We start from the raw sequence: 10,881 nt of genomic DNA on the forward strand, positions 1-10,881 counted from the left end.
TGAAATAATAATTTTAGCCCAAACAAATTTTAAATAAAAAATATAAAATAAATATAAACGTTAGCTTTTTTAACTCTTTAAAAAGAGTTTTAATACTCTAAAATTTCAAAAAGCATTGAATCAATTCCTGGGTATCATGATGAATTCTGTTATGATATATTCGGAGTGTCAAAATTTTTTGAAACGCGAGAATTCCTGCAGGGACTGCCTCAAATAAGAATCCAAAGACAGAAAATTTTTTCGTAGAAATGAGGATAGGGACTAAAATTTTTTCGAGACAAGCAGGGGACCCGAGCGGCGATTCCCGCCCTATCCCCGATAATGTCTCGAAATTCTTGAATTTAATTAAATACCCTTAATTTATTTCTAATATAGGGACTTTTTAGTAATTTCACATATTAAAAACCCTAACCCTACTTTATTGAATGTCTTCCCTTCTCTCCTACTACACTTTTTTACTGCGTCGTCCCCCAGCCCCAACTCTCCAGTCCCAAAAGTTCAAAACTCCCATAGCTGTGTCTACAGTCACAGCCATAGCACCATACCCCCTCGCTAGTCGCCACCGGCCACTCCTCCTGGTCAGTGCTTATCGTTACCGCGCTGTCACCCTCACAGCTTCTCCGTGTTGTTCTCTCTCTTCAGGTGCGGCGTCCTTCTCCTCTCCACTCCTGCATCTGTGTGATTGCATCCATTCTCGTGACTGTCGCCGTGTCCATTCTCCCCTTTCTGCCGTTGCATCCCACTGCTCCGCCATCTCTTTGTTGCCCGTCGTCTATTGGAGAGCATCACTGCTGATGTGGCAGCAGCCACCGGTTGCCCCTCTTCCAGTTCTCTTCCTCCTTTCCATCCACTTGACTTCAAATTTCTCTCCTTCTATGTATCTGAAGCAATTAGACATATAGGGTTTATAATTATGAAATAGTTATGATTTGATACTCCTCCTCTGTATAATCTTTGTTATATGTTTTTTGAATTCTGAATATTGAATAATACGCTCTATTATGTGTTCTTTTGTTGATTTATTGTAGTTTATAATTTATCCTTTTCTGTATTTTTTGCCCTTTTTACTGATTTATTACAGTTTAAAATCTTAATTTGTATAATCTCTATTATGTGTTCTTTGTATAATCTTTTCTATTATGTGTTTGTTTTTGCTGATTTATTATAGTTTATAATTTATCCCTCTCTATTTTTGCCGTTTTGCTGATTTATTATGTATTCTTTTGTATTGGATTTAATTTTTTTGTTTTTTGAATTTTCTCTTTGTATCTGAAGTTGAAAATCTAACTTAGTGTTTCTGTATTGAATCTTAATTTAGTGTTTCTGTATTAAATTTTACTGTACAAGATGGATAATTTTAGCTCGACTCCTATTGAAAATAATAATGAGACAGAACCAACTCAAGATGATGAGGGTCAAGCAATTGAAGCACATATCTAAGAAACACAAGAGGAAGGACAGGAAGAAACACAAGAGGGAGGACAAGAAGTTAGCCAAAGCATACAAAGCAGTCCTAACAAGAAAGATTAACTTCCGAGGCTTGGAAACATTTTAGGAGGGAGAAAATAGATGGAAAGTAGAAGAAAATATGTAAATATTGCGAAAGAATGTTTGGAGGTGACACAAAGCAAGGAACTAAGCACTTGCATGATCACATTAGAATTTGTCCGATTCGTACAATTAGGGGACCAAAGTAATCAATATTGAAAACAGTGCAACAATCATTAGGTTCGACAGGAACAAAAAAGTCAACAGATTCACTTTTGGTTGGAAACTTCACATTTAGTCAAGAGGCAACACAACGAGCACTTATAGAATAGGTTATTAGGAATGAGCACCCTATGTCATTTGTAGAGCAAAAGGGTTTTCATGAGTTTATAGCTGAGACTCAATCTTTGTTCAAATTTTATACAAGAAATACACTGTAAAGTGATGTTAAGAAGATGTATGAAGCTGAAAAGAAAAAGCTTCTAAAATTGTTGAAAAAAAATTCAAACTGTATTGCTATAACTACTGACATGTGAAGTGCTGATTGTCAAAACAAAGGTTATATGTCAATTACAACTAACTTTATTGATGATGATTGGAACTTGTAATGTCGACTTGTGAGGTATTATTCTAATTCATTTGTGCTTTTAGTATCTTTTATATATTTGAATTTTTTATGTCATGACTATTTATTATATTTACATTACTTTAGGTTTGCATCCATACGTGCCTGCACCCCATACTACTGAGGTTCTTAGTGATATTTTGGTGATTTTCTTGTATGATTGGAACATAGATAGAAAATTGTCAACTTTAACAGTTGATAATTATAATACAAATGATGTCATAATTCATCTTGTGCTTGAAAAGATTTCACCATATAACTTTATTAAGAGAGGAGAGTTTTTTCACATGTGTTGTTATGCTCATGTTGTTAATTTGATTGTGAAGGTGGCAATGTCTAACTTTGTTAAGAGAGGAGAATTTTTTTACATGCGTTGTTGTACTCATATTGTTAATTTGATTGTGCAAGATGGCATGAATGATATATATGGTTCTATTGAAAAAATCAGAGATAGTGTTTCTTTTTGGGTTGCAACACAGAAAAGGAAAAAAATTTGAAGAGACTTGTAGGCAATTTAATATTAATTATAGGAGAAAGCTCGTATTTGATTGTAGAACTAGATGAAATTTAACTTATCTAATGCTTGCTTCTGCATTGCCATATAGAGAAGTTTTTGAGTGTTTAAGATACCATGAATCTCTGTATAAATATGTACCATCTGATGATGAGTAAAAAATGGCAAATGAACATGTTGATAAATTAGAAGTCTTTTATAGTGTGACTGAATTGTTTTCTGGTACTTTATATCCAACCAAAAATTTATACTTTTCCAAAGTGTGTGAAATGAGATTGATATATTTTTTTTTAAAGAAAAGGGAGCTCAACACATTTAGTGGAGCATACAAGAACAAAAAATATAGTTCTGCAACTCCTATGTTATCTTCGGCATAGCCATCAACAACATGGGTTACCTTTTGCACCACTCTCTAAAACAACAAAACATCTTAGCAACACAATCTACCACTGCCGCTGCTTTATTTTGAAAAATCACCTCATTCCTACATAACTAGATGTTCCATATAACTGAGAAGAAACCCACTAGCCATATTTTCCGCACATCTTTTCTCAAATTCATCGTCCTCCAGCTCTCAAAATGTTCTTTTCTGGAACCTGGGAAGCTCCAAGCAAGACCCACATGACCTATCCATGCGCACCACACTTGCCAAGAAAATTCACACGTAACAAACAAATGTTGTACAGTTTCAATTTCCTTACTACACATAATCAGATGTTATCACTTTGTTTAATGATGCCTAATCTACTCAAGCGATCCTTTGTATTCACTCGGCCTACAAGTACAAACAAAGTAAACAACTCTATCCGCGGTGGAACAATTCCTTTCCATATTCCATTTGTGAACTTATAGTTGAGGACATCATCTGTCAATGTTTGTACCTGCAAAGCCTGCACAAAAGAGTTAGTAGTATAGATGCCTTCCTTATCAAATTTCCACACCACTCTATCTTGTGTGTCTGCTATCAGTCTCACAGCTTGCAAGGTCTCAAGCATTTGGTTCAAACTGTCGGTCTCCCATTGTCGGAGTTCCCTCCTCCAATGGAAGTTCCAAACTCACTTTATCCCATCCCAAAATCTACACTCCCCAATCACGGATCCCTTATTATCTAAAATCAAGTAGAGTCTTGGAAAGGAGTCTTTCAGCTTTCCTGACTGTAGCCATGTATCTTTCCAAAATCTGGTTAGTCAGCCATCGCCTACTTCCATAGCCAACCCATTAATCATCTTCTGTCTTACATGTTGCTCCTTGATTTGCAAGTTACAAATAACCCTCTACGGACTCCCTTTCGCTGGTATACCTTGAGTAGACAATAACTGCCCAGGATTTAGATTATTGCATGAGCACACAACCTTTTTTCATAGAGGACACTCTTCTTTAGAGAATCTCCACCACCATTTAAACAACAATACGGTATTACGAATCATCACATCTCCCACACCTAGTCCCCCTAATTTCTTCGATGCCTGTATCATCTCCCATTTTACAAGAGCCAATCCAGGTTGTCCGTCGTCCTTTCCCCAAAAGAATCTTCTTTGCAATGAGATTTTTTTTGCCACCGTAACTGGCATTTTATACAAGCTCAAATAGTACGTAGGCAGACTATTGATCACGAATTTGATGAGAACCAGCTTTCTCGCTTTGCTTAGCACCTTTGCTTTCCACAAACTCAGTTTCTCCTCCACCTTATCTATCAATGGCTTCCACGTTTTTACCAGCCTGGGGTTTGCACCTAGATTAATTTCCAGATACTTTACTGGTAGATTCGCCGCCTGACATCCTAACAACCTGCACATTTGACTGGCCCACTCCTGACTGCAATTTACCGGTATCAAACTAGACTTGTCAAAGTTGATGCTCAATCCCGACATGACCTCAAAACACCTCAGGAGTCTCTTGTAGTTTCTAACTGTCTCTTCCTCTAGTGGGCAGAACAAAATAGTGTCATCATCAAACTGGAGGTGAGATAGCTCTACATTGTCCCTGCCTACTAATAGAGGAGCTATCCTCCTGTTTCTTACCGCCTCACCTATCATCCTGTTCAGCACATCTACAACGAGGATGAATAGAAAAGGTGATAACAGGTCACCTTGTCGAAGCCCTCTTTCCATCTTGAACGGCTTGGAAGGAGCCCCATTAACCATTACAGATATAGAAGCTGATCTAATGCACTCTATAATCCATGCCCTCCATCTTCTACCGAACCCCATCTTTTCTAATTCAATGTCAACAAATTCCATTTGACTCTATCATAGGCTTTCTGGAAGTCCAATTTGATGATAGCTGATGCCTTCTTCTTCATTTTTAGCCAGTGTACAGTTTCACAGGCGATTAATGCTCCATCATGTATTCGCTTGCCTTTGACAAATGCACTCTGTGATTCTCCCACTAATCCTGGCATTACGCTCCTCATTCTTCTTGTCAACACTTTTGATATGACCTTGTAAATACAACTAACCATACTAATCGGTCTAAGGTCCTTTATCTCCTTTGCACCCACAAACTTCGGAGCCAACGCTACCCAAGTAATATTGGAGTTTCCTGGTAGTCTCTCTGTCTCGAAGAAGCTCATCACAGCTTTAGTGAATTTCACTCCAATCTTCTTCCAACATCTTTTTATAAAGTTCATGTTATATCCATCGCTGCCCGGAGCCTTAGATGATTCACAGTCCCATACTGCCTTCTTTACTTCCTCCACTGTCGGTAACACCTCTAGTGCTTGAGCTTCCTCCATCTCCAAGCGATTAACTAACCCATCTCGAAAACTGGTATTTGGTGACTCGTCCTGGTGGTATAAGTTCCTGTAGAAATCTCTAATTGTAACCTTAATCCGTGCATGATTTATTACCAACCTTCTATTAATCACTAAAGACTCAATCTGGTTATTCCTTCTCCTTGCTAAATGAGATTGATATTGAATGAATGGATGCTTAGTTCCAATGACATGATTCATAAAATGACAACAAATATAATTAGTAAGTTTGAAAAGTATTGGGATCAAATTAATGAAGTCATGGCTGTGGGAGCTATCTTAGACCCTAGATATAAGATAAAGTTGTTGAAGGTTTTTTTTCTAGAATATATGGATCTCAAAGTGAGTTTCAATTGAGCAAGGTCAAGAAAATGATGGAAGAATTAGTATGTGAATATCAACTTAAGACTAGGGTTAAAAGAAGAGCTCCAAATGATGATAGTTTAACTTTTACTTTGAATGTTGGAGAAGATCACTTGAAAGAGAAAATTTAGTTCTATCTACTTACAATTTGTGGAAGATACATCTGAAGACTGTTGCAAAAACTGAGTTGAATTTCTATTTGGAAGAGAGTGTTATGGCAGATAAAACAAGTTTGAAAAAATTTGACATTTTGGACTATTGAAAAAATATTGGAGTGAAATATCCAACCTTACAAAAGATTGCAAGAGATTTTTTAGCCATTCTCATTTCTACTGTTGCCTCAAAGTCTGCTTTTAGTACCGGTGGTCGAGTTTTACATCCACATTACAATAAATTGCATTATGAACTTGTTGAGGCATTAATTTGCGCTCAGCATTAGATACACTTTTCAGGTAAAAGTATTAATAACTCAAGTTTTTATCTGGTATTAAAGTTCAATCTCATGTCAAATTTAACTCGCGTGACTTGTTGATTGATATAATATAGATAAATCAGGGTCGAAAATTTCAATTCCTTGGGACTATGAGATGAATATGGGGGATTTAGGAGTTTAGGTAATTATTTTTCTATTATGTCAAATTTTTATTTAATATATGGTATTCTTGTTTATGATGTATGTTAATATATTCATGTTTATATTGTTTTAACAGAGAACATGGAGTTGTTTGTTAGAAGTTATATGCTGACAATGGAAGAATATTTGATGTTGAAGACTTTATTTTATGGCCTTTTTTTTAGAATGGAAGTTGTATTTTAAGATTTTATTTTATGGACTATGATTTGCTATGTTGTATTTTTAGACTTATAATCTTAGATATGATATGTTTTTGTGTTTGTAACAATGTTTGTAATTTTTTTAATTTTTTACTATAATTTTCATATAAATGTTCAACATAGAGAGACGGGAAATGAACACCCACAAAAAACACAGAAACGAAAAAAATAGGAATAAGGACAATTATCTCCATAGCGGGGATCGAGGTGGGGATAGAGATCAATTCTGAGGACAGAGACAGAAAACAGGGAGGCATCTCCCATCCCGTCCCATCCTATTGATATCCCTAATGCATGATAAAGAGTCTATGGAAAAGTCAAGAAAGAAGTTTCCAATTGGGAGCATCAAACAAGTGAAAAGAAGTGTACTCTGTCAAAGATGGACATTGAAGACCAAATAATGATAAGGATTATTGTGGATTGTGCAAGAAGCTTAAAGTACAAGTACTATTCTAACAAGAAAAAGTAAAACTTTCACCAAAAAGAAATCTTGTCTTGATCTCATTACATTATTATTCAATGAGAATTAGCGCTGTGTCTAATGAAAAAAATATATATAAAAGTTGAGTTTGGAACCGTAGAGCTAGTCAACAATGGAAAACTTGAAGGTCTTCAAGAATAAAATAGACCTTTCCACACCCCTTCCCGGTCAATACTCAACAACCTCCCTTACACAAAATCTCATGGCATTGTTGTGCTTTTGGCAATCCCATTTTTCCTTTCTGCTTTGTTTCTCTCATTATCATCTCTACTAAAGAAGGATCATAATTCTAAGGTAAAGAAAAATGTTGAGATACCAATACCAAATGCTTGATGCAGCACCCTCTTTTCAAGACTCCCTTAAGGCACTTGAGGCTGACATTCAACATGCCAACGTCCTGTGATTCTCTCATTCAAAATTCTTTGATGTATATATTGTTGTGTTTAATTTAGTGAGAGTCTAAAAATTTTTGTTATGTCAATATATGAAATCCCATGACTCTGGTGGCTAATGATTGACCTGCATATTAACAAGTGACACTTGTCAGATATAAAAGTTTAACTAGGTTTTGGCTTACTGGTGCACGAATTGTGAATTACACTTTTCACAACTCGTACCACTAACCAGCAAGTGCACTGGGTCGTCCAAGTAATACCTTACGTGAGTAAGGGTCGAATCCCACGGAGATTGTTGGTTTGAAGCAATCTATGGTTACCTTGTAAATCTTAGTCAGGAAGTCAATTATGTTTATCAGTTGAATTGCGAATAAACAAGAGAGCATGAATTAAAAGTTACTTGTTATGCAGTAATGGAGAATATGTTGGAGTTTTGGAGATGCTTTGTCTTCTGAATCTCTGCTTTCCGCTGTCATCTGATTCACACACGCACGTCCTCCTATGGCAAGCTGTGTGTAGGTGGATCACCGTTGTCAATGGCTACCATCCATCCTTCCAGTGAAAAGATTCCAAGTGCGCTGTCACCGCACGGCTAATCATCTGCAGGTTCTCAGTCATACCGGAATAGGATCTGCTATCCTTTTGCGTCTGTCACTACGCCCAGCACTCGTGAGTTTGAAGTTCGTCACAGCCATCCAATCCCAGAATTCTACTCGGAATACCACAGACAAGGTTTAGACTTTCCGGATTCTCATGAATGCCGCCATCAGTTCTAGCTTATACCACGAAGATTCTGATTAAGGAATCTAAGAGATATTCATTCAATCAGATATAGAACAGAGGTGGTTGTCAGGCACACGTTCATGGTTTGAGGAAGGTGATGAGTGTCACGGATCATCACCTTCATCACAGTTAAGCGCGAATGAACTTTTGGGCGTTCAACGCCAGTTTTGGATCCATTTCTGGCGTTGAACTCCAACTTTTAATCCTTTTCTGGCGCTGGACGCCAGATTGGGCAGAAAACTGGCGTTAAACGCCAGTTTACGTCATCTATCCTTGAGCAAAGTATGGACTATTATATATTCCTGGAAAGTCCTGGATGTCTACTTTCCAACGCAATTTAAAGCACGCCAGTTTGAGTTCTGTAGCTCTAGAAAATCTACTTTGAGTGCAGGGAGGTCAGAATCCAACAGCATCAGCAGTCCTTTTTCAGCCTGAATCAGATTTTTGCTCAGCTCCCTCAATTTCAGCCAGAAAAATACCTGAAATTACAGAAAAACACACAACTCATAGTAAAGTCCAGAAATATGAATTTTTCCTAGAAACTAATGAAAATAAACTAAAAACTAACTAAAACATACTAAAAACTATATGAAATTAACCCCAAAAAGCGTATAAAATATCCGCTCATCACAACACCAAACTTAAACTGTTGCTTGTCCTCAAGCAACTAGACAAATAAATAGAAAACTAATAGGTTGAGAAGCAATAATATCTCAGAGTTTTTGAGTGAAGCTCAGATTCTAATTAGATGAGCGGGACTAGCAGCTTTTTGCTTCCGAACAGTTTTGGCATCTCACTTTATCCATTGAAGCTCAGAGTGATTGGCATCTATAAGAACTTAGAATTCAGATAGTGTTATTGATTCTCCTATTTCAGTATGATGATTCTTGAACACAGCTATTTCAAGAGTCTTGGCCGTGGCCCTAAGCACTTTGTTTTCCAGTATTACCACCGGATACATAAATGCCACAGACACATAATTGGGTGAACCCTTTGGATTGTGACTCAACTTTGCTAAAGTCCCCAATTAGAGGTGTCCAGAGTTCTTAAGCACACTCTTCTTTCTGCTTTGGACCTTGACTTTAACCGCTCAGTCTCAAGTTTTCACTTGACACCTTCACGCCACAAGCACATGGTTAAGGACAGCTCGATTTAGCCGCTTAGGCCAGGATTTTATTCCCTTAGGCCCTCCTATCCACTGATGCTCAAAGCCTTGGGATCCTTTTTATTACCCTTGCCTTTTGGTTTTAAGGGCTATTGGCTTTTTCTGCTTTTTTTTTCTGCTTTTTCTTGCTTCAAGAATCATTTTTATGATTTTTTAGATTATCAATAACATGTCTCATGTTCATCATTCTTTCAAGAGTCAACATATTTAACAGTCTTAAGCAACAAATTCAAAATATATATGCACTGTTCAAGCATTCATTCAGAAGACAGAAAGCATTGCCACCACATTTAACTAATTAGAATTTCTCTTATTAAAACTCGGAAATTTATTGCCTCTTATTCAAAAGATCTACTATTTTATTCATGTTTGCTGATGATGAGAAAAATAAACTATAGCTTAATTGGAGATAAAATCAAAATGGACACTAATTACTACTATATGACTCCTAAGGTAAACTTCTATAAGGACACTATCACAGAATTAAGGTAGAAATTGGAAATTAACAACCTTTATTCTGGGAGAACGGGGGTTCCTCTGATCTTTGGGGTGCTTGGTCCTGCAAGAGATAACTTCTGGCGCTTCAAGTCCCTTAAGTCACGCGCTTGCTCCTCTTGTTCTTTAAACATATAGGTAAGAATTTGACTGTGTTCCTTTTGTTCTTTTATGATTTGTTCCATAGCTTCCTGTATCTTGGTAACAGACGTCTCAAGATACTCCCAATATTCAGATTGAGGGATTTCTGGGAGGAATTCCTGCGTTTTCTTTTTGATGGGATCATCCTGTGCTTGTTGTTTTTCCATTGATGCCTTGGTGATTGGCTTCTCAACTGAGATGTACTCAGTTATTCCCATCCTTACTCCAGCATCCTTGCAGAGCAGCGATATCAAGCTTGGATAAGCCAACCTGGCCTCTTTAGAATTTTTGTTAGCAATTTTGTAGAGTTCAGCTGAGATCAGCTGATGGACTTCCACTTCTTTTCCCATCATGATGCAATGGATCATCACTGCCCTTTTAATAGTGACTTCAGAACGGTTGCTAGTAGGCAACAGAGAATGCCCAATGAAGTCCAGCCATCCTCTGGCGACTGGTTTGAGATCTTCTCTCTTGAGTTGATTTGGGACACCCTTTGTGTTGGTGGTCCACCTGGCTCTAGGGATACATATATCCTCTAGAATCTTATCCAGACCCTTGTCTGTCCTCATCATTCTCCTGTTGAAGGAATCTGGATCATCTTTCAGCTGAGGTAGCTTTAAGATCTCTCTGATCTTGTCAGGCGTGGTATGAACAATCTTTCCTCTGACCATGGTCCGATATTCATAGAAGGCAGTTCCAGATAGTTTTTGCTTGTCAGTCTGCCACATATTAGCATAGAACTCCTGGATCATATTCCTTCCCACCTTCGTTTCAGGATTAGCTAGGACTTCCCAGTTCCTGATTCGAATTTGCTCCTGAATCTCCGGATATTCATCTTCTTTCAA

The 10,881-nt window shown here is 37.3% G+C and overlaps 1 protein-coding gene and 1 pseudogene across 1 annotated transcript; one reads left to right on the forward strand and one right to left on the reverse strand.

The window, feature by feature from the left end:
- Positions 773-4,837, reverse strand: LOC107607841. The gene is made up of 4 exons (XM_016309744.1): positions 4,040-4,837; positions 3,413-3,508; positions 2,957-3,039; positions 773-881 (listed from the first exon to the last, which is right to left on the reverse strand). Exons 1-4 carry the CDS (start codon positions 4,835-4,837, stop codon positions 773-775), a joined length of 1,086 nt encoding a protein of 361 aa, XP_016165230.1.
- The window catches only part of LOC107607820, a 15,910-nt pseudogene continuing 12,390 nt past the window's right edge, over positions 7,362-10,881 (forward strand).

Source organism: Arachis ipaensis, chromosome B01 (genome assembly GCF_000816755.2).
Source record: "Arachis ipaensis cultivar K30076 chromosome B01, Araip1.1, whole genome shotgun sequence".
Taxonomy (NCBI): Eukaryota; Viridiplantae; Streptophyta; class Magnoliopsida; order Fabales; family Fabaceae; genus Arachis; species Arachis ipaensis.

Bases quoted from the DNA above. Each gene is read 5' to 3' on its own strand.
- LOC107607841 (XM_016309744.1), bottom strand. From the start codon at position 4,837: ATGGGGTTCGGTAGAAGATGGAGGGCATGGATTATAGAGTGCATTAGA. The intron at 3,509-4,039 runs GTATTGTTGTTT...CAGGCTTTGCAG, and splicing joins ATGTGATGATTCGTAATACC to GTACAAACATTGACAGATGA. The intron at 3,040-3,412 runs GTACTTGTAGGC...TTGTTGTTTTAG, and splicing joins TAGAGTTGTTTACTTTGTTT to AGAGTGGTGCAAAAGGTAAC.